General features: G+C 39.9%; 1 protein-coding gene across 1 annotated transcript; it reads right to left on the bottom strand.

The window, feature by feature from the left end:
* Positions 1-18,114: 18,114 nt before the first annotated feature.
* On the bottom strand, positions 18,115-21,595 carry LOC148033666 (E3 ubiquitin-protein ligase WAV3-like). The gene is made up of 2 exons (XM_087681588.1): positions 20,787-21,595; positions 18,115-20,584 (listed from the first exon to the last, which is right to left on the bottom strand). Exons 1-2 carry the CDS (start codon positions 21,135-21,137, stop codon positions 18,323-18,325), a joined length of 2,613 nt encoding a protein of 870 aa, XP_087537714.1. The 5' UTR covers positions 21,138-21,595; the 3' UTR covers positions 18,115-18,322.
* Between the last annotated feature and the right edge of the window lie 2,189 nt (positions 21,596-23,784).

A 23,784-nucleotide genomic window follows, 5' to 3' on the forward strand; every position in this document is an offset into this window, starting at 1 on the left:
CCCTGAAAAGACAACTTTGGAATTGCATTATTCAGAGCCTTCATTGCACTTCTAATCTCTTAAGGCAGCTCATAAGCTGTGAAAACCTTCTTCTTGGCTTTGATTTCCTTGTAAGCTTGGAAGGCTTGGAGGACTGATGGATCTTTGAAGCAAGACCTCTAGGATCAACTTTCTACTTCCTTGTAATGGCCTTAGTTCTAGCTATCTGAAACATCCAAAAAAATAAATAATACAAACAAATTAGGAAAGACACCCAATCAGTAAAAAGCAAGCAAACACTAATCACATAGTCTAAATCCAATTTCAATAAAATAATGTACAAGACGTATGAAATGCGAGGAGGCCTTTTGGACCAGAGAACTAAACACCATATCACGTTTCATATGTCAAAGGAGAAATGATGCATGCCTAAGTTGTATGGAGCGCGAGGGACCTTTTTGACCAAAATACTTAAAACCATATCACTTTTCATACATGAGTAGAGAAACGATGCATGCCTAAGTCATATGAAACGCGAGGAGCCCTCACATGGAAAAGTAAAATCTCATACCCATCACGTTTCATACGTTACAAAAGGATAAATGCACACCTAAGCCACATGAAACATAAGAAGGCCTTACATGGAGAAGAGAAACCAACATAATCTCATATTTAATACGTATGAATCATGAAATAGCTCTTGCTGATGTGAAGAGCCATGGCTTGTCACGTTTCATACTTTTGGCATTTTTAGAGATGTTCTAGTAAGAATTCTCAAGTGATTCAGAGGTAACTTATATTTGAGCAAAAAACTTACATTCTCGAGTGTTCGATGCGTATGCTAGGCGATGAAACCTTCTTTAGTAGCCTTGCGTGAAAGAATAATTTTGTAATGTGATCAATTTAGCGTTGTGTTGGTGTCTTGAGCAGAGAGAGAGCTTTGACTTCGAAAAAAATCTTTTATGATTTAGAAATAGGGTTTATACGTGTGACTATTGTAATGTGTGATTGTTTACACGTGTGGCTGTTGTAATGTGTAGTTGATTTCATAAGTACGACTGCAAAGATCATTTTTGCTTGGAAAGTTGTGCCACGTGTCACTTACTTTTTTGGCATGATAGTGCTTTTATTGCTCTGATTTTTAAGTTTTTACCATTTTCTTTTTAAGCGCACCTCCTCCGAATTAGTGCAATGTACTTTTTGATCATATATGCGATGACTGTTGGTATATATATATGAACACTTGGGTTCAAGTTTTGGTTACTATTTCTTTCACATATCTTGTATTGTCTTTGACCAGCTATTTATGTAAGCATCACAAGCCATACCAAGCATATTCTTATAAAAAACCATTTATTCTCAGAAGCAAGGTCTGCAAATATCAGGTATCACACTTTTCTTAATATTTTTCTCTGCAATCCTGAATTTCATGGCATTGAAGATGTTAGTTGGTTTAAGAGGACAATGTTACATCAATGACTTAGAAATTCTGTAAGGGTTTTACTTTGTTTTTCTATCAATATTGGTCCGATACACATGTCAAACGCGAATTCGTTAAGTTTTTTTAATGTTCTTGATACGTTGTTTTATTCAAAATTTTCAATTGTATAAAACACGAATTCGTCAAGTTTTTCTAATGTTCTTGATGCGTTGTTTTGTTCAAAATTTTCGATTGTATAAAATACAAATTTATCAATTTTTTTGTCAAAGTGACATATGAAATATGATTTTGTGAGCTGTGAGGCTGTCTAAATCATTGTTTTCGTGTTTCACGAGTCTTGAATGTTTCATGCTTTCTCTACTGCATAAAGTTTCAATTCATTTCATTCATCATGTATATTATAGGTTTTGACTAAATTTAATATCATTCATTCATTTCAATCATTTCATCTTGTATATTATAGGTTTTGTAAGGCTACATAAAGTTTCAGTTCATGCCAAATTTTTTTAGCAATCTTTCTTTAATCTACTAGATATAAGTGAATGTTGATTTGTAAATTATCCCCCAACTTCAATTTTTTGTTTTTTGGATTTTGTTCTGTGAGTAATTAGTATGACTAAAAGGAACTGTCTTTAGAGGGAATGGAGGAGGAGGATCTGGAGGATACATGTGATGAAAAGCTATTTGATTTTCTTTATACAAGTGGAAATTCATGTAGATTTATTTACATTAGAGATATGCTAAATGTTCCCTTTGATTTGCAAGAGCTTTTGAAGGATCTTGAGGATAAACTGAAGGATTTTAGAGAGTTTTATGATAGACATGTTGAAGGCCTAGAGATTGAGGGATTTGTCCATTATAGTGATGTAATGGAAGCTTCCAATGCTACTAGAACAACTTTGCAAACAAGGTTTAGCCTTATTGATGAAGAATTCAAGAAGTGAAAAGCGGATTGCCCTTTTCATTAGAATCAACAACAATGTCTTCTTATACAAAAGGATGTTGGATTTCTTGTATATCTTCAATATATGGATAGTTGTTCTTCAAATACAATACAAAAGAAGAAGATGGAGGATATTACATGCAAAGACAAATAAGTTGAAGAGAAGGGTGAAATGTTTCGATAGGATATTGAGAACTAATTAGTGCAAGGATTTAATGTTACTTTGTTTAAAAGTGAGAACATTACAAAAGTGGAAGAAAAGGAGATAGAGTTGAGTGCAGAGGTTGAAACAAGTCCTCTTGAATGTGTCCCAACATTTCCTAGTTATCTCATCAACAAAAAGAGATATGTATTGCTAAATGATATTCTACACCTTTTTTATCTTAGAGAAGATTACTGCTTGGCAATCCTTGCTACATGGGGTCAAAATGATAAGAATTCTATAGGTTATGAAGAGGAATTACTAGCAACTCTTGATGTTAAGTGAGAGAAATTTCAAAACATTTCTGTAGCCTTGCATTCTTGTATTAATTAGATTGTGGAATATGAAAAGGGGGGGATACCTACAGAGGAAGAGTACTTACAAATTCAACAAAGACTTGGTATTGATAACATGGGGTATGAAGAGAAATTGAAGTCTCCATTAGGGGAGAAACCCAAAAGTTCAATAAATCTATATGATGATAGTCTTCTTGAAGAAGATGAAAATCCTAAGGTATGAAAGATAATCCTAAGATATCCATTGTGATTTATATTAGAGTATGTTATGCATATCTACTGACATCTTATACTATTGTAGTTTATTGTGCAAATAGAAATTGAAGATACATACAACTTTCTTGGAAGAGCCAAGGACCCAAGGCCATTGAAGCTTGGCAAAAGTAAAGACCTTCGTCATTATATTGGAAGCTTAAATAATCAAATAGTTGCAATTTATCATAGCAGGTTGTCAAGCTCTCCAAGCTTACCAATAATGGCTTTGAAAGCTATCTCCAAGGTGATTGGATCCCAAGCTTTCAATAAAGGTTCAGACAAGATAATTTTGGTGGAGAAGGAAGAGGTTGTAAGAGTTTTTTGTGGATAATTTTGGTGGAGAAGGAAGAGGTTGTAAGAGTTTTTGACTTCATGCCAGGATACAATGGATCTAGGGCAGGATACTTTGGAGTTCTTGCCTCTTATTTGCTCTCCCATGTAGGAGTTGCCAAGAATTTCAAGCTCTTTCTAGGCTATAGGAAACAAGAGTTCTTGAAATGTAGAGGTCTCATTGAGTGAGATAAAACAAAAGATTCCTTTAGAGGACCTAGTAAATTCCTTGAAACTAAAGACTCTTCTGCAATAGAGTCAAACTAAAAGATATTAAGGGTTTCTTGAAACTGATCTTTTTCCATCTCTTTGTCTGGTTTGTAACCATTCAGAATATCTTTACTTTGCACAAGAGTTTAAATATCCCTCTTTTCTTCTTTGGGTAATAGTGGATATAGTCCTTGCCAAAGATGATGTATTACATGATACGATTGTGCCTTTGAGCTTGAATTTGTAACAAATTTGTTTATAGAACCATTGAAAGACCTCTAACAAACTATTTGCTTTGTATCTTCCACTTCCATGTATTGTGTGTCTAAAATATTTTGTTCTTGCTTGATAATGTGATTTTTCCATTCCTTGGGTTGACCAAATAGATAGAGATCCATATTTCTTGATAAAATATGGAGCATGGTTGTATAAAATATGTTGTGTAGATAACAAATAAAGAAATTCAATTAGAAAACCCTATATGTGTCAGATAATAAAGAGACATACATATGCAAACTTCTTACCATATAGTGAGTGAAGTGTTTATTATCCCAAGCTTTTGCCATTGCTTTTTAAAAGAGGTTCAATTGGTTTTTGAAGTCTTTGAGATCATCATCATTCCACTCTATTTTATCACAATAAAAGAATACTTTGTCTAGTGTTTCCCAAACATTGACTTTTCTATTCAAAGCTTGTCCATTATCAGCATGATCCTTAACTGCATTCCATTGATTGTATCTAATAGTTGAGCCACCATTCCTAGAGTTTACCTTACCAAGTCTCCCATGAAAGTCTAGGAACCTTCTAGCCTTCACTCCACCAATAGATGGCTTTTTGGGGACACAATTGCCATCCTTAGACTTTTGAAGATTGGGTTCAATAACAACATTATCACCATGCAATCCAATTGCAGATAAGACTTTTTCAATCTTTTTTATAGCATTTGTTCTAGTTGATAATGGCTTCAACTTCCATGCAAATCCTATATAAAGATGAACAAGCTTTTCAATTATCCTACAAAGCACATGAAGTGTATAGATATGGGCATTCACCAAAAGAATATCTAGGACTGGCTTAAACTATGGATCCTTGTTGTGCTTAGAGGTTGCTCTATTCCAATTGCTTGAGTTCAACTCTATGGACGGGGACATGCAATATAGGCAAGGAGATCTAGAGTTGGCTCCCTTTGATACATTGTACATATATTTAAGTGTCTTTAAGTCATCAGCTATGTGCCACTTAATCTTATAGTTCCCAAATCCTTCAACGAATAACTCTTCTCCTATTGTCTCTTAATAACATCAGGTATTGGTGTTCGATGAAAAACCCAATACAATATATCAAAATCCTTTGCATCTACTTCAAATGCTTTTAGCCACCATATGTTGTGTTCCAATGGAACACTAAATGATATTGAGTGATTGTAATGATTTAATGAAAGTACTCTATTCATCAAGGTAATAGAGACCCTCTCTAGTTTTGTACATTTTAGAATCTCACTTTCATCAAGTTTAACCACAAATCTAGCCACTCCTTGTGTCTCTTTTAGTGACAAGTCATAGAATCTAATCATTAAGTGTTGTAGGGTGGACAAGTTAAGGAAATATTGTTAAACTCATTGAATACAACTTCCTTTTTCTTGCCCTTGAAGTAGCCTTGATATGGAAAGGTTCACCCAGAATCTCCATTAGTACCTTGCTGCTTGGATTCTTTTACTATAACCACCACCTCCTCCTCTGCGACTCTCAATATTTCTAAGAGCATTTTTTCGATTTTTAAGTCCTAAAATAGTTTGCTTTTGTTGATAATATTTGATGTGTTTCTCCAACAAATGAATCCTCTATTGATAGCCTTCTAGCTTTTACAGTAACTCATTGCTATGTTTTGATAAAAGATGGTTCTCCAATTTGAGGACATCCTTTTCTGTAACCAAGTTAAGTGTATAGCCTAGAAACCCATTATAACCATCACCAATGAACCTCAACAATGAAGAGCTATTATAGAAAGGCGAAGTGCTATTTTTGCAAGGATCTTTGGGATATAGCCCCTGCCATCTAATTAGAGATTAAGATTCTTCTTTCCTTCAAACTTGAGTATATGTTTCGTTGACTTTGTAATAGTAATGGGTTTTGTTCTTTTCCTTATTGGTTCATACTCACTATCCAACTCAATATGAAAATGATAGAGACGCCTTTTACTAAAGCTACAGAGATCATTGGATGACTGATCCATAGTTAAGGATGTGATTAGAAGATTGGATTGAAAAAATATGAGAATTAGAAACAAGAATGAAAACAAAGAAGAAACTAGTAAGGATGGGAAAGAAAGAAGAGAGTGAGAATGGAGGAAAGTAATCAAACGTTAAATGTAATGTCCCCGGCCGCTGAATTAAGCGCCCCCCTTTTTAATTAATTGAATTTTTTCCCCCCTGTCATCACCGACAACAAGTGGCGCGAGGGGGGGAGGGAAGGAAGGAAAGGGACGACGCTGACAATGAAGATCATGATGGCATCGGTGATGACGAGGAGGAGGGAGACGATAATATCAATGAGGGAGAGGCCATGGGCCTACCACCCCTTTTACATGACTGTAGCACCACCGCCATGTAGAAAATGGCACCCATATTGACCGCCCAGATGGAGGGAAGAGCCCCATCACCTCCCCTAATAATACTCGACCCCGCCCTATATAAACCCCCCCCTCAAGAAAAGGCAGGGATATACCACCATCTCCCCCTCCCCCCTTTTTCTGCCGGCCTACAAGAGAGAAAGAGAGAGAGAGAGAGAGAGAGAGAGAGAGAGAGAGAGAGAGAGAGAGAGAGAGAGAGAGAGAGAGAGAGAGAGAGAGAGAGAGAAGAAAGAGGGAGAGAAAGAAGAGAGGCGAGAAAAGAGAGAAAAATAAGAGGAAGAGAGAGAAAGAGAGAGAGAGAGAGGAAGAGAGAGAGAGAGGGAGAGAGAGACTCTCTGAAGGTTCTCCTCCTCTTCCCCTCCTTGGAGGGTGTCCACACGTGTTCCTTCTCTCCCCAATGCCGTGGACCCATATCCCATTTCCACAAGTTTATCCTTCAATTTCAAGCTCATTACGCTCCCCAATTTGCCCCACTAATCCAGCACAAGGTGCAAAAGCCTTGTGTGACTCATGTATAAGGGAGACAAAGTTCAAGGATGGCCCCCAAGTGAAAATTGATGCACTTGGATGGCAATAGTACAGTAAAGCATAAGACATCTGCATATGCATAGCTCTACATTACATCATGCCACCAAGGAACATCCAAGTCAAGTAAAGACCGAAAAGTGGCAAAGCATCCTGCAAGAGTCAAGCTCCAAGTGAAGCCCAAACATCTATATAACAACATCCAAATAAGTGGCTCTAAGCAACGGAGCCTTGGCCAAGGGCATCATCGCCTATCCAGCCGCGATACTGGTCATAAGTAACGTACTTCCAATTTGATGAATGTTTGCTTGAATTCCCGCATGAGATGCATTAGATCCACATTATGTCACACGAGAAAGGAATGCAGAAAGGGATAAATTTCATCTTAAGTATTTGAAAGATGGAGTTTACAAAGTGCATGCATGAAACATACATCAATGGTACACAAATTGATATTGCATTAAAATCTTGCTAATATCATGAGCTATTAGTTCATTGGGATCTTGAAGTTATGCGTAGCTAGTGCAAACAACAATCATTAGGATTATAACTATGATTTCTTGAGATTCATCTGATAGCAACTATGTTTACTAATCCTATTCGGGAATTGGAATTGATACAAACAACTCTGAGCCTCAAAGGCAAGTAGAGAGCTCAAGGGGTTAGGAAAACCCAAGGCAAAGGAAAGACCGATGCTCTTGTATGACTTTTTTATGCCAAATTATGATTCTTAAGGTGTTGGGAAAAAGGTTGAGTTATCGATCAATGTAATAATAGAACTTATGTCTTGTACAGTGTTTAAAACCCTAACATATGCCTTAGTCAAAAGAAGGGTGTGTTAAGTAAATTTTACATGGAATTTCTATTGATCCCAAGGGGGAGAGCAAATACATGATAGAAAGGTTATCGCGTCTATTCTTACAATGTTTGGAAAGGATACCATTGTTTTTGTTGATTGATCAAATAATGTCCTCAATGCTTTTGCATTAAATTGATTATGGGATGTGATTTGGATGATTATTCCAAGTGCTTATGTTTGATGGTAAATGCATGGCAGGGGTCTGTAATGACAAGTTGCCATGGGAATAAAAGAATGTTTTCTTGGAAGATGATATTAGGGTTGATTGCCTTGATTGTGCTTGATTCTTAATCGGATTAATTAAGAAATGATATTTTGCACGGGTAGATCATCTCCAAGGTCACGCCGCATTTCAACCCACGAAAGGGCACTACTCGATTCATGGGCCGAAGGTTGAGTGGTGAAAAGGCCAACCATGGAAGTTGTGTCTCACTCCTAGGTTGCTTGGGGTCAGTGGAGTTTTGGACACCCCTTGCCTAGTTCGGAATGGAGTTGTAGACTACCATGAGCCCAACGTCTAGGGTATTGGAAGATCCTATTCTAGATAATGGGTGGAAATTATGGTCCCATGTGATTTGGACCGGGTACTTCTGTTGGACAGAAGGGATACATAATTTCTCCTGTATGGGCATGAAACAAAGATTAACATGAAGATAAGTTAAGAAATTTGTTTGAACTTGTTTGTCAAAGGATTGCTTGCTATGTATTTGTGTCTATGACATAAATTACGTGAATGAACCCTGTTCCCTAAAAGGCCTAATTAAGGAAGCTGATTTTAAATGTCACACATAAATGTGATAGGACATAATTAGAAAACTAAAGCTATCAAGGGAAATGGGTGGGTAGAACCCCGACGGGTCCGTCCTACGACAGGGTGGTCCTAGAAAACTGGGAAGCTTCTCACAAGGTTTTATAGTCATTCCGACCTCTAGGTAATATTAAGTGAGAACCTAATTCATGCCGTTTTAGGGGACCAGAATGGGACTATGCCCTACGGGTAGAGAGGTTGAGTGGCGCATCCCTCTCGTTTCCCATTCTCTTTGAACCAAGTGCAACATGGAACTACTTTGGATTGGGTATCTCTACATAAATTAGGATGTCCAAGACCCGACGCTAGAATGCTGTCAGGAGATCTTGACCACTAGGAATCGAGATTTTAGGTCGATCCTAGTAGGTTCGACAGTGAACGTTCCATTGCAAGGCGCGGACTCAAGAAACCCTAGGTGACAAACCCCGTGACATTCCATGGGAGTGCCACGTGGCATCACTTAGACTCGTCTCTCGATGGACTGCTAAAAATGTGCTTGGACAGCCAATAGACGGCGGGCACGTTACATCGAACAAAATTCAAATTGAATATTAGGTGTCACTTTAATGAGGATGAGTAAGATCTTCATTATGACAATCTTTGTCACCTTTATGGCGGCCTAGATTTCTAGGTTTGATGTTTCCATGGGAATATCACAACAATGACTTATTAATCATTTTAATATATTTACTTACAAAAATATAAAAGTTTTTAAAAATCTAAAAAATGATTTTATTTCTTAAATTTTTTTCTCTCTCTATGATTGCTTACATGGCATTTTCGAGACCTCAAAACTCCCCTAATGAAGCAAAGAAAATATATTAATGCATAATTTTTTCCATAATCCTAACAAAAGTATGCAACAAGAATATTCACTGAATACAATCTAATGGAATATTGAAAATGGGCTTCCATATGGGATCTTCTTTATCCAGTGTTGGTATAGTACTTGTCACTCTTTGCCACTTCTCCTTCCGTCAATTTCTTCCACCCTCTCTATCAAGGAATATAGGCATGTATATTTTGCATTTTGCACCATTGTAGATTCCATATATGCATTTCAATGCTTTCAAGTTTCTTGCAAAGTGCATCCTTGAATATTTTTGAGTAAGTCCCTATGCTAATGGCATCCCTATCATATATAGATTGTACCCCACATACGAGAACTTGTTTGAGACATCTTTTAGCATGGACTTTATCACCTTCTCCTTTATAGGCTTGAACTTTGACTTGTTCAAAGCGTCTTTCAATATACTTGCCTTCAATAATCTTTGAATGGATGATCCAAGCTCACTCTCATCTAAGTTTTAATTTTGAGATACCTTGAATGTCTTGATACATCACTTCCACTAGCTGTTATTCACAATTAACTCATAAATTTCATTTTTCTTTTGTTTGCTTTCATCTCTAATGTGCACCCAACATGAACAAGAGTATTGAAAATGTCTCCAATTAGAGATGTATTGAAGCAAGAGTAAAATTTTAGCTCCGTGACAATAAAAAATTGACTCTCACCTTGTGAAAAGAGTATTGGTGCAACATGTATTCATGCACAAACAATACATGCCACACCGACAATAAGCGTTCAATGAAACGATTGTAAATAGTAAGTCTTTAGAGTGCATTGAGGATGACAAAAAATATGATTTATGTGACTATTTTTCTTGTGTTTATAGAAGTATACCTTTCATATCGCTATAAGTAGCAAAGTATTGAGATCTTTACAAGTGCTTTCAAGTACTGCAACCTCAAAATTGGTTTACTGCTTTTTGAGGGATATGTATATAACCAAATAGCTTGTATAGGCTCTTGTTTTTTCGTATGATTCTAAGTACATAAATACTACCCAAGGGTGATTGAGAATATGGGACCCTTAAGACTATATATGTACAAGATTTGAATAGTGTCAAATGGGCATTGTACAATGGTGAGATTTTGTATATGTGTACTATTAAAGTCTCAATAGGCATATTGAACTCTATAAGACAAGCATCGGTTCAAAGCATATGCATCTAAGTTAGTTTATACCAATTGCAATTTTTGTGCACATGTTCAAGGAATACAAGTGTTGTAGATGTACAAGAGCACATATGTAGTTAAAAGTGTATGCAATGATTCTTTTAACAAAATTCTAAGAAATATTAGGATATCGAAAATCACTCATAATCTTGGCATGTTAGACTGGCGAGTTACAATAAGGGACATGACTTTCATATAAAATTCTATCATCTAAAGATTCTCATTTTTCGGTTGCTTTATTAACTTTCTTTTCTAAATACAAGTCCTTTCTAGTGTGACAAAATTTATGCTTGGTATTCAAGTATTGTAGAAAAAGGATGCTCAAGGGTGAATGGTTGTGCCTTTATCAAGACATATGGGATAGTACAACTATGGATACTACTACTATTTGTAAAAGTAGTGAGTCCCCAATGTATTGCAGATGGAGGATGATTGGCCCTTGAGTGTCATATGTCAATAAATAGCAATGTTAATGGAGAATCCACTTGCTAACTTGTATTTGAAATTAGATGGTAGGAAGATTTGAAGCTTGGAGCTAAGAGTTGAGTTATCAATGGAAAGTATGTGGCTCCACACATCTTAGAAATTGTGAAGTCTCCTTAAATATCCCAAGTCCACAAGTTGTGTTAACAATGATTGTAATGTTTGAAATTTTGTCTAATAGAAAATAAGTACTTTGCAACATTCTATGTTTACGATCTTCTATTTTTTTTAAATTTTTGACTTCATGCACTTTATTTGGAATGACTTGAACAAGTGCACACATGTTTTAATTTTTGAGAAAAGATGCATGCACCCAAATGCCTACTAAGGGGAGGAGGTGCCTTTGCTAATGCTAACTTTTTTAAACATGTATGTATTTTTAATCAAGATAAGATGTATACACCCAAATATCCATTGGGGGGTAGGCATCTCTCCTCCAAAATTAGCTAAGAGACTACTTGTGTATTCTTGCACTTTGCAATTAATTTTTTGACCATGTATATATGGTTTTTTTTTTCTAAAACACGGTGCATACACATATACATACATATACTCATAGAGAGAGAGAGAGAGAGAGAGAGAGAGAGAGAGAGAGAGAGAGAGATCCTTGTAGATATTAATTAATGCAATGGAAAAATGTCACATTGGCACATATATATATGCATGTTAATATAAGTTAATATTATGGGAATAGTCTCTTAATGGTTTAAAAGTTAGGGTTTCTAAATAGAACTAGTTTACTTTTTGTTTCATTTTACAAACTCTCTCTTCATGTATTCACATCCAACACATCCCTCCTACTTGTTGCAATGAATGCTCATGCATACTTTGAAGAGTCTTCAGCCTAGAACATGTTCTCTTAGTGCTAGAACTCAATCTCCAAGTCATGGAAGACTTTGTGAGCTTGCTCATACTCTATTGATGTCTTGGGTGTCTTTGGACCAACTGATGGGCATGCAACATGGGGAAAACCAACAAAAATTGGTCAACAAGTGCTTGGCCCTTTGTCGCCCCATAGCACAAAGCATTCATTATATCTATGAGTAGAGCTCTAAGTATGACACCTTTTGAGCTTGTGGAGTGCAATGCTACCTTGGCCATCTACCTACTTGCATTAGATGTATCATAGAGAAAGAGAGCAATGAAGATGCAAGTTCGGTGGCTCCTACTTTCACTTGCAAGGGAGAAGAGCCTATTGACCTTGAGAATGGTAACAAAGAAATATTGAATGGTAAACAGAGAAATGGTTGGCTCTCATAGTGTCGCCACCTTCAAAAGAGCCAATTCTAGAAAAATCCAATCTCGCCTCCTTGACGTCTATAGAGATAAAGGGCGTACAATACTCAATATTGCTCAATGTGCTAGAGTACTTGGAGATGAAGAAGGAAGAGCTCTTCTCGAACCTCATTAGATTTGATGGATGACATCATCGACTACAATAACATGGACATGCATCTAATAGGCACAGACTAGAAGGTACAATGGCACAAGCTTGGACACAATGACTGCAAATACCCAAGGGAACATTGTCACAATTGAAGTAAGTTACAATGTTTTTTAGGCTAAGTTCCAAGCTTTCTTGCATGACCTATTCGAACTAGGGCCAAGATCTCAACAACAAGGGAATTTGTTGATCCCTCACCTCAAAAGGGTGATTTAGTAATAAATGAGGAGTTGAACTTGCAAGATCAGTTGAAGAAAGTAAGTTTTTTAAATTTTTGTACATTCTCATGTGATAAAACTTGACATTGGATGCATTAGGTCATCCCAATGTGATTATCAATCAAATCCTGGTGAAAAATAAATGCTACAAGGCCCTCGTATGTAATTTGGCCATCACAGGAAAAAATGAACTCACAAATGGGCCTTTTGGCCTTTCCCAAGCTCCTCCTTAAACAAAGAAAATTGGAGAGAAAAATAGTAAAATAACCCTCTTCTCTCTTCACTTTTGCATTCTCATTTTTTCTCTTTTATATTATTCACAAAGAATTTGCTCAGATTCCTTCTCTCTCCTCATTCAATAACCTATTTTGACTTAATACATTGCCTAAATATATGGGTAATACACAACTTAGTTACAAGAATGCATGCAAATTGCATGAAGATCCAAATGGACACATTTGATTGATATCTGAGATGTTCTATGACTTAGTATATTGTATGAGATATGGGTAATATGATGCAAGAGTTATATGGATGACAGTCAAATGGCATGCAGATCTGAATAGATACAAGGGACTAAAAAATTAGAGAATTTTTTTGCCTTAACCTCTAGTACACCAAAACCATACAACATAAAGGAAGACCTCACCATAGCGAAGTGGATTGAGAGTTACATGCTTTGCCTAAACTTTGCATCACACTTAAGCTAAATATATCACTTCAATAAAAATAAAAAAACTAATCATTTACATGAAGTATGGTAATGCAAAAGAGGGAAATTTTGCCTATAAATGGATTTGTAAAAGACAAGATAGAATCTCTAGTATACCTTGTGTTGATTTGCTATAAGAACATTGCATTGGGGACTTATAATCATCGAAACCTATTGAAAATAATATATATATATAAGAAAACATCTATACTATTTAATAATCAATTGCATGATTTTTGGCAATACATAAGAAGATTTTACATGTAAGCTAATTTTTAGAATATAAGACAAAATCTCTACTCTGCCTTGTATTGATTGCTACAACAACAATTGATTCCAAAGTTAGAAATGATACCAAATCCTATTGTAAAAATAGTAGAAAACAGAAAACACACATAATGAGCACCTATATAACCTTTTCCAAATTGATATTTGCAAGAAGACAATACCAAGAGTTAGAATTGACATGAAACTCTACTAAAAAATAATGACTAATTCAAAAGAGAGAGAGAGAGAGAGAGAGAGAGAGAGCGTATGGAACCTTTCCCAAATTGATCCTTGCAAGAAGACAATACCAAGAGTTAGAAGTGACATGAAGCTCTACTAAAAAATAATGACTGCTACAAAATGAGGAGAGAGAGAGAGAGAGAGAGAGAGAGAGAGAGAGAGAGAAGCACTTATGTAATCTTACCCAAAATGATTTCCAAAGGATCTATGTTAAAATACAATAGTTAGAGTTAGAACTAACATTGAGTGCTACTTTTAAAAAAAAGAGAAACCACGAGAGAGAGAGAGAGAGAGAGAGAGAGAGAGAGAGAGAGAGAGAGAGAGAGAGAGAGAGAGAGAGAGAGAGAGAGAGAGAGAGAGAGAGAGAGACGCCCATGGGACTTGCTGCGTCCACGTGACTTAGACTAAGACTTATGAGAGTCCTTCCCATGAAGATAATTATCTTTCTTACCACTTTTGCCACCTCTAACGGATAAAGCATGTAAACCACAGAAAGCATCATTGTTTTTCCGGTTAATTTCTTCAGCCAAAAGAGCACTCTCTACATGTTTCAATTTCAGCCCATCAAGTTTGTTGGTACAAATCACAATGTGAAATACATCCCAAGACTCAGATAAAGTGCCAAGCAAAAAACAAAGGATGTAGATTATCATAAAACTCAATACCCTATTGAAGCAGATTCTTTGTGATAGAATGAAACTAGATAAAGTGAGCTGACAATGGGGTCCCCTCCATGTGGAGATCCATCAACTATTTAACCCATTACATGTGTGAAATAGGGCTCTGCTTTGCATAAAGTTCTTGAATCTTTTCCCATAGATTCCATGCACTCTGATATTCATCTTCAACAACATTATTGTGGACCTCTTCTTAGAGCGTGATAAAATGATAGTGGACTTGCATAATGCATCTAAATTAGCCCAGTCATCATCATCCATATTCTCGAGTTTAATACCTTAATACATAGAGGTAAGTGGAGTAATCAAAACCCTAATTACTCTTGACACAAAGCTTCAATGGCAATGAAAATTCACTAGAATGGAGCAGAGAGAAAAATGATTTTGTTGCATAATTTTCAAGTTAAATTGATTTTGTGGGAAAAAAAAGAAAAATCAAAAAATCCCCAAAAAAGGGGGGAGGGGAAAAGTACAAGTGTGCTCAAAATTTATGCACAATCCATTCCTCCTTTTCTAAATCTCCAAAACCCTTTTTTAAAATAAAAAACCTAAGATTGGGAGAGAGAAGATTCACCTTCTATGGATGCCAATATTGTACTTAGTATTAGACAATCCAATAGATTCACCTTTTAAACTATAATATTTTTAAGGGTCCATTTTTTCCCTAAGGGATCATTACCCTCATCATTTTGTATTGCCTACGTTTTTTGTCTAATTGTTTTTAGGGGTTGTTATACAACTGCATTAAGAGGGATATGGAAATCCTAGAGGGGGCTCTATCCATGGTTACTCATCTTGAGGTAGAAGACTTCAAGTGGGGAATAATAGTACTCTTTAGATTGGCTTATTTTGGATAAGGATTTGGGTCTCATCTATGGCCAACTAACCATTGAATTGTGCCAAGTGTTAGGCTTTGAGATGACTATCATACCTTAGTGCTATATTCCGGCATAAGTGAATCTTCCTAAGTTTCATGTGATTAGGTAGTTTAGGATTGTTTGAAGGAGTGATTTTGAAGGTCTGCACTTCTTGAGAATAAAAATCTATTAGAAACAATAATGAACCAATATCTCTCATTTTATGTCATTATTCTTTCAATGTTATTTCTCTACGCAACTCCATAATGGTGTTTTGCTACTATTTTGTAATTCTTCATAGAGATTTGTGGTTTTACCTATAGTATAAATGCAGCCCTTTGTATATATTGTTCTTAGAATTGGGGCTATATCATCTCTTGTAAGGCATCCATTGAGCTTTTCTCTACTTCAATCACATTAGAGTTCCATTTGCAATAATTAAGAACAAAAAATCTCAGTATTGGATAAAAGAAGACCTTTAATAAAATGTTGTTGAATCTTCTAGTCAAACCTTCTCAACAAAGGATCACTGTGTCTATCTATCATTTTGTGTCATTATTCTTTTAGTCTTATTTCTCTATGTAGTTCCATAATGGTGTTTTTGGTACTATTTTGTAATTCTTCACACAGATTTGTGGTTTTACCTACATTAGAAATGCAGTCCTTTGTATATATTGTTCTTAGAACCAAGGTTGTAAAAGAAATATTGATCCAGTCTTCTTTGGTTGATTCCCAAGAGAGAATTGGTCATCAATCGCTTGTAAGGCATCTATTGAGATTTTCTCTACTTCAATCACATTGGAGTTACCATTTGCAAACATTGAGAGCAAAAGAGCTCATCATTGGATAAAAGAAAACCCTTAATAACATGTTTTTGAATGTTCCAGTCAATCCTTCTCAACAAAATAAAAACTTGTGGAAAATGGAAGGGGAGCAAGGGTGTACTCTTGCCTAATAGATCTACTTAAAGGGGATGCCATAGAGCATATTCCATTCATAAACACGTTGGTAGTTGCATTAGAGGATAGGGTGCTTACCTTATAGAAATGGAGGAGGATCAAAATCCCATGTATTACAAAGTTGATAAGATAACTTCTAGCCTTTCTAGTCATATGCTTTATTGAAAATGCCTTGTTGAAATCCAATCACCAACACAAAATCCTTATAAATACTCTCATGGCTAGATCCATAGCAAAAGTGCAAGGTCCAAGATAGCATCATGGATCTTTCAACCATGTTCAAGTTCATATTATCTAGGGTGAAGAACCTTAGAAAGGATGAATTTGATCTAAAGGGCGAGCACCTTAGCTATGAACTTGTAGGATCAATTAAGCATTGTTGAGGGTCTCCAATATAAGAGATTGGACCTCTCCAAAGATTTATAGACAAGCTTGATTAGTACCTCATTAACTTCCCTTGTGAGAGTGCCATGTGATCATCACTAGTTAGCATATATTGGTTAAATTCCCCACCAGATTCCCATATGGCCTTTAAAAACTTGGCTAAAAGCCCATTGGGCCTAGTAATTTCCATTTTCTCATTTTGAAAAGAGTAAAATCAAGATCCTCCATAGAGAAGGGCGAGTTGAGCTATACAGCCACCTCATCAAGAATAAGCCAAGGGTAATCGTTAAGCTTTCTATTGTACTCCATTGAAATAGTGTCATGCTTACCCACAATGGCCAAGAGATGTTCTTTGAAGGCATTGATGTCAAGATCATTGATCAACACATTACCATTTTCCTCTTTTATCTTCGCCATAATCTCCTTTTTTCTCTTCCACTAAAAGTGCCCTATAATTACAAGTGTTTGGAGCATCTCCAAATACCTTTCACTTCCCTTACAATAGAACTTTAGCAGTTTGAACTCAATCCCTAATACTTTGGATGTAACGAACAATGTCTTACAACAACCAAATAAAAGTTCATCATTAAGGTGAAGGTTGGTAGAATGAAGAGGAGAATCTCAACGCTTTGTTGCATGATCATTATTTTGTTTCCTATAGTGTGCTTTAATTCTATGGTGTTATTTTAGAGTATTAGTAATCTTCTCAATGGACTTAATCCACCAAGTCGATAGATTGATTGATTAAGGCACGGCAATAATCTTCTCCTCTTCTATGGTTTTCATAAGCCTTGCCATTAAGAAGGAGATGATTAGCTCAAAAGGGGGTGGCTCATCATCATCCCCTTTGGAGGGCTTAGATATAAAAACTTTTCCCATCATTATCCCCTTTGAAGGCCTATATATAAAAGCTTTTATAAAGGGAGATAGTTCATTCATCCATATTCCAATCTACTTTGCTAGGTGATTAGTCTCTTTGCCCTTTTTCACCATGATTATGGTATGACCTTTTTTCTTTAACTTTAGAGTCGAAGGCTTTACTCTCCTCAACCTTTGAGGGACATCCATGATATGAAATAGAAGACTAGTAGAACAAGTGTGATTGGGAATCCGATGAGAGTTCAATATCCCACAAACGCATGGCCTCGATTGCACAAACATTGAGTTGTTGCCCTTCTTGCATCTCTCCCAAAAGAACATGGCTCATGGGTACCCCGTCTTATCCTCTCACTACTACTAATTCATGTAACTAGTCACTAAGCCTGGTGACATCCAATGTAGAATGTGACGACAATGATGACTTTATGTGCACAAAAGGAAGAGAAACATTTGGTGAAGAACGTGCAATGTGTAAAAAACTTCGTAAAAGCTGATGAAGTAAAGAGTAATAATGATGATTTGTGATTTGCATAAAAGAATGGTGAAGAGAAATCATGATTGACGTCAGATTGATGACAACCAAAATGTGATGATGAAGGGTGAGACGTTAACCTATGTGGCTCACATTTGAATTCAGGAGTAGTTATTGCAAAGAATAAGGGAACTTTTACACGACAAGGCGGCGAAGGGGGAATGGGGACGGGGGTTCAAGGCCTGATGACGCTATCGAAGCTGGCGAGGCGAGCGAGGCGGCTGCCGGGGCGCGGCTCCAGGATGTGGCGGCGGCGGCTGTGGGCGACGGAGGACGGCGGCTGGAGAAGGCGCCTGGCGACTTGGTGGCTCGGTGAGGGCGCCACCGCCGCCTCCGGAGGCTGCGCCTCCACCAGCGCCCGCGAGCGCTGCAGCATCGAGTTCATAGACGGCGTCCGGTAGCCGTCGCCATCGTCACCCCCGCCGCTCCGCATCGTCGCCCGCTGCCGCATGTGTGAGCTCTGAGCCGACAGCGCGTACGCGCGCCCGCACGTGCGGTACGCGTGGCGGCTGCTCATGCTCGCCTGAATGCGCGCCAGCTCGGCGTCCAGGGCAGCAGACAGCTTGTCGCCGCTGGCTAAGGCGGCGGAGCCTTGTAGCCGCTGCCGCGCCGCTTCCAGGCCCCGCTGCGCGGCCGCCAGATCACCGGCGTCTGCCAACGACCGCGCCTCCACGATGGCGCGCGCCGCGTGCAGCCGGTTGCGGTGGCGGTCAACCTCGACGCACGGCGTCGCCGGTACGCCACCCACCACCGTCGCTGCTGCCTCCGCGGGCCGCTGCACCGCGACCGCCGTGACAGGCGTTTGCCGAACGGCCCCCGACACCGGATCCTTGTAGGATGCCCGCACGTACAGCACCTCCGCCGACGCCGCCGCTGGAGGAGCCGACAGCGCCGGCAGCCTAAGTTCCACGAGCAGGTCCCGCTCCTCGTGCGCGTAGAGGTCGCCGAGGTGGACCACGGCCTGCCGGCCCGGCGTCACCGTGCTGCAAAGGTAGCTGCCTGACTCGACGCGTACCAGCTGCGCTGCCGACGGGTCGGCCGTCAGGACCTCCACCTCCACACGCAGCGCCACGACGCTGAGCAGCCCGCCAAGGCATTGCGCGAAGGCATCCTGGACGAGGCCCTCGCCCTGGACGAAGGAGAAGGTACCGCCGGACTCCTCCGAGATGGAGTGCATGGTGCCGGCGTCGTGATCGACGCCGAGGCCGAAGGTGTGAACGGGGATCTGGAAATGACGGGAGGGAGAGGCAGCGGCAGCAGCCGGCGGTGGCGAGGCGGCGCGCATTGTGTAGGTATCCTGGCCGTCGGAGAGGAGCATGATTGTGGCGACTGGGTTGCGTTGGCGGCGCTGCTGCAGGACGTCGGTGCCGCGGCGAAGGCCGTCGGAGATGTTGGTGCCGCCGGTGCAGGCGAGGCCGTCAACGGCCTGCAGGGCGGCGCGGCGGCCGTCGTCGGACATGCGGCGGAGGGGCATGACGCGGCGGGCGCGGGAAGCGAAGGCTACGATGCTGAGGCGGTCGGCGGGGCCGAGGCTGCGGACGACCATCGCCATGGCGCGCTTCAAAAGGGAGAGCTTGACGCCGGCCATGCTGCCGCTCACGTCGAGGACGGCCACCAGATCGACGGCGGCACGCCGCCCCGCCGGCGACAGGATGCCGGCCGAGCTCCCAAGCATACTCCGGGCGAGCTCCTCTTCCTCCTTCCCGGCGGCGGCATTCACGTGCACAAGCACCGTCAGGCTGTCGCGCTCCTGCCAGCAGATAACCTCGCTCTCCTCTGCCACGGTCGTGATCTGCACGGCCTGCATTGCTGCTCCCATCGAGGAAGAACTTCCCTTGCCCTCTCCGGCAGCGTCCTGCCAGACTCCGTCGTCGTCCTGCCGGAACCCGTCCTCCGCGGGCCCTCCGTCCAGCGCCTCGTCGTCGTCGTACGTGGCCGGCTCCGCCTCCGCCAGCAGCTTCTGCCTCTCTTCCGCCGACCGGAAGTTTGCTATGGACTCGTCCAGCATCCGCAGCACCGGCTCTAGCCGCCGCTGCTCCTCCTCGGCATCCCTCAGAGCCTCCCTCAGAAAATCCGGGCTCCTCAGCTCCGGCCGCCTCGCCGGGCTGACAGACGAGCTCCTCCTCATGCCCTCATGATGAAGATGATGCTGCTGCTGACGATGATGATGATGATGATGATGATGATGATGATGATCGTGATTGCGGCCGCCGGAGCCCGAGCCATCGCTCCGGCCACCTCCCTTCTCTTTCGATCCCAGTGACGGAGCCTGCCAGGGGACGTCCTTCCATGTAGCGCGGCACACCGGGCATACCAGATTGCCGTGCCGGACATTGGAGGCAATGCAAGCGAAATGGAAGGAATGGGAGCACTCTGCTGTGAATAGAGCGTGGCCGTTGCCTGCTTTCATGGCTTCCAAGCAAATAGCGCAGGTGCTCTAGAGACAGGGAGAAGGGGGAGCCCATGATCAGTATCACATCCTCATACAAGTCATCAATTTACTTCCAAACAATCATCCAGAATTAGTTTGGGAGCGAGCAAACACAAGTGTTTAATTCAAATACGGAACGGAATCAAAATTTCGGAGGCACCGCCATCGATCCTGCACTGATGACAGGCCGCCACAGCCAACTGCTTACCCGTGAGGAGCGGAGAGCGTTGCGCATGAGGTGCAGCTTGGAGGAGAATCTGGGCGAGAGCAGAGCGGCGGCAGCAGTGCTGTGGCCATTTGCGCCCGCCAAAGTAGCAGACGAACAAGAGGTGGCCGCGGTGAGGTTGGTGAGGTTTTCGAGTGCGCGATTGACCTCTGCAGCGGCCTCGATCATGTTCATGCTACTGGTATTACTAGTAGCAGAGCTGCTGGGGGGGGTGGTAGGAGCAGAAACTTTGCTGATGAAAGAAGTCGGCTCCTCCGGGTTATCCAACTGTGGGGAGACGCACACATGAAGGCCAAGCGCGTTTCGTGCTTTCCTCCATCCTGACATCACCATGGCTGGGGAGCTCTTTCAGGCAACAGAGACAGAGACACAGGGAGGGAGAGAATGTGTGTGGGTGTGTGCGCGCTTGCGCGAGTGACAGAGGGTTTCGCTTCAGACGTTGAAAATTGGCCCACTCTGATGATGATGATGATGATGATGATGATGGTGGCGGTAAGAGAGAGAGGGGGACTAGGTCTAGGGATATGGCGTGACTGCACCAAAGATCGTGAGGGTTTTGGAAATTATAGAGGTGTAGCGAAAGGGACTTGATGTGGGTAAAGCGACGATACGCTGCTGCCCCCCCGCCAGTGCACCGCACGAATTTTTCTGAAGCGTCAATGAAAATGATGAGGGACACAGACACTCAGAGAGAGAGACGGACAGACACTGAGAGAGAGAGAGAGAGCGCTAGCTTGCTACCTGTATAATATTTGTTGGCGCGGATGGGACAGTCCAATAGAACAACTTACACCACAACGACTTGTGTGACATCGGCAAATTATGCTTCACTCCGCACCCTTCACGCAAAAAATTATATGTCACAAGAACAGTGGCTAGATATATCACAAGTACAATGGGGTAAACATTTCTCATGTACAATGGGGTAAATATATCAGCAACACAGGGCATATATTTCATAAGGACAATGGCCATTGGGTTATGGAAGCCATCTTGATGCTCAAGATGTCAAGACTTGCCCCATTGGAACCATTGCTTTATCCTATTGACAATTAGGTTGTTGATGAAAAGAGGGTCAATTGGGCACTATTCAAATTTACATGTCAGAGACAGGGCAGTGTGGATGGAGGCTAAAAAAGGCATGCAGACCTTGCAACCACATGGATGAAATTCAATCAAGCAATGATCTCCCGTGCTAAAATCATATCAAAGCTATTGCTCACAAAAGGAGAACAACTATGGATTCTGCTTCCTAAATCAGAGGGCATATTTTATCTCCTCTTTCTCTCTCCTAATGAGCTCGTTGTAATTTATATATTATAAGAGTGTAAGGCTTTCCTTAAGGATTAGGAAGCAAATAGAATTCAAGCTACTAAAGTTTAGTTGTAGGCCAAATGGGAGGCCAATGGGGATGCTTTGATGCCCTTATGCTTCAATATCCTAAAGAAAAAGATAGAGAGGGTGTTATTTAGATATGAAGACTTGAAGAAGAGAAGGATATGAAAGCCTCAATTTTTGGAAAATATTATGCTTTGAGAGAAGAAATCATTGTTGAAAACAAGAGTCGAGCTCCCTTACATGCAAGTTGTAATTAGATTTGTTGGCACTCAGCATAGGAATGTGGATTTAAGTGTACGCAAAGGAAAAATATTGGTTCTTGGTCTAAAGGATAGGTAAGATGTCGCAGGGCATAGGGGAAACCCTAACCCTAGAAAGTGTGCATAAAAAGGTTAAAAAATAATGGAAATGGCTATTTTTATGTGTGCTAACTTTTGATTTTTTCTTTCTTCCTTTTGTAGAGAGAGAGAGATAGAGAGAGGTGAGTTGAGAGCAAGTAAGTGAGAATGAGGACGAGGGACCATGAGGGTAAAGCCTCCATCTTTTCTTGCATTATCTCATGTTTTACCATGATGAAGGCTAGAGAGGGTTTGAGAATCTAGGAGGTGCATCTTAGATTATGGAGTATGCATCAAGCATCCTTCATCATTGAATGTATGCTTTGCACATTCACTACAAATGGATCTTGTGTTCATATGCAAGAGGCTATTTGAGAGATAGTCGTCAATTTAGTGATCAAGGCTCTTGAAACAATAAAAGTGTGTCCAAATGTCCCAAATACATTGAGTGCATGTAGCCCAACATTCTGGTCCCATTGCTAGGAACAAGGACACATTGACGATGAAATTGCTTGCATTCTTCATGGATGTAGAATAGGAGGGGACATCTCTGCTAGCTCTGAAACACATCCAAATAATCAGATTTGTGTTTAGAGACTTAAATATGTATTTATATTTTTTCTTATATTTGGATTTTATAGTTCTAGTATTGAGTACATGAGATATAATTAAATTATACTAGGATTTTTAGAAAGAGTGATGTTAAAAGTGAGTTAACATATAAGCTTAACGTAAAGAGTGAATTAACTTAAAAGCTTTCTTTCAGGATAAAGTAGTGATTCTAATAAATTAAAAGCAATGATTCTAATTGTAAAACTCTTATAGTTCTCAATTTGCAACACTATTGCAAAAACGACCCATGTTGGAGACCCTATTTCTCTCAAATAATCTAACTTTGATCGTGCAAGTGCAAAAAATGATATTTGGACTTTGTGGTTGAAGTATTAGATGTATAAGATATTATTAAAATTATAACCTAATTTTTTAAAAGAGAGATGTAAAAAGTGACTTAACCTATAAGCTTTACATAAAGAGTGAGTTAACTTAAAAGATTGCTTTTAGGAGAAAGTACTGATTATAATAAAAAAGCAATGATTCTAATTTTAAAACTCTTATAGTTCTCGATTTGTAACACTTTTGCAAAAGCGACCCACATTAGAGACCCTCTTTCGCTCAAGTAATCTGACTTTGACCATGTAAGTGCAAAAATTGATATTTGGGCTTTATGGTTGAAGTATCAGATGTATAAGTTATGATTAAAATTATAATAAGATTTTTGAAAAGAGAGATGTAAAAAGTGAGTT

The sequence above is a fragment of the Lygodium microphyllum genome, chromosome 7, assembly GCF_053477565.2.
Source record: "Lygodium microphyllum isolate KBCC chromosome 7, Lygodium_microphyllum_v1.1.10, whole genome shotgun sequence".
Taxonomy (NCBI): domain Eukaryota; kingdom Viridiplantae; phylum Streptophyta; class Polypodiopsida; order Schizaeales; family Lygodiaceae; genus Lygodium; species Lygodium microphyllum.

Bases quoted from the DNA above. Each gene is read 5' to 3' on its own strand.
- LOC148033666 (XM_087681588.1), bottom strand. From the start codon at position 21,137: ATGGTGATGTCAGGATGGAGGAAAGCACGAAACGCGCTTGGCCTTCAT. The intron at 20,585-20,786 runs GTAAGCAGTTGG...CCCTGTCTCTAG, and splicing joins ACGCTCTCCGCTCCTCACGG to AGCACCTGCGCTATTTGCTT.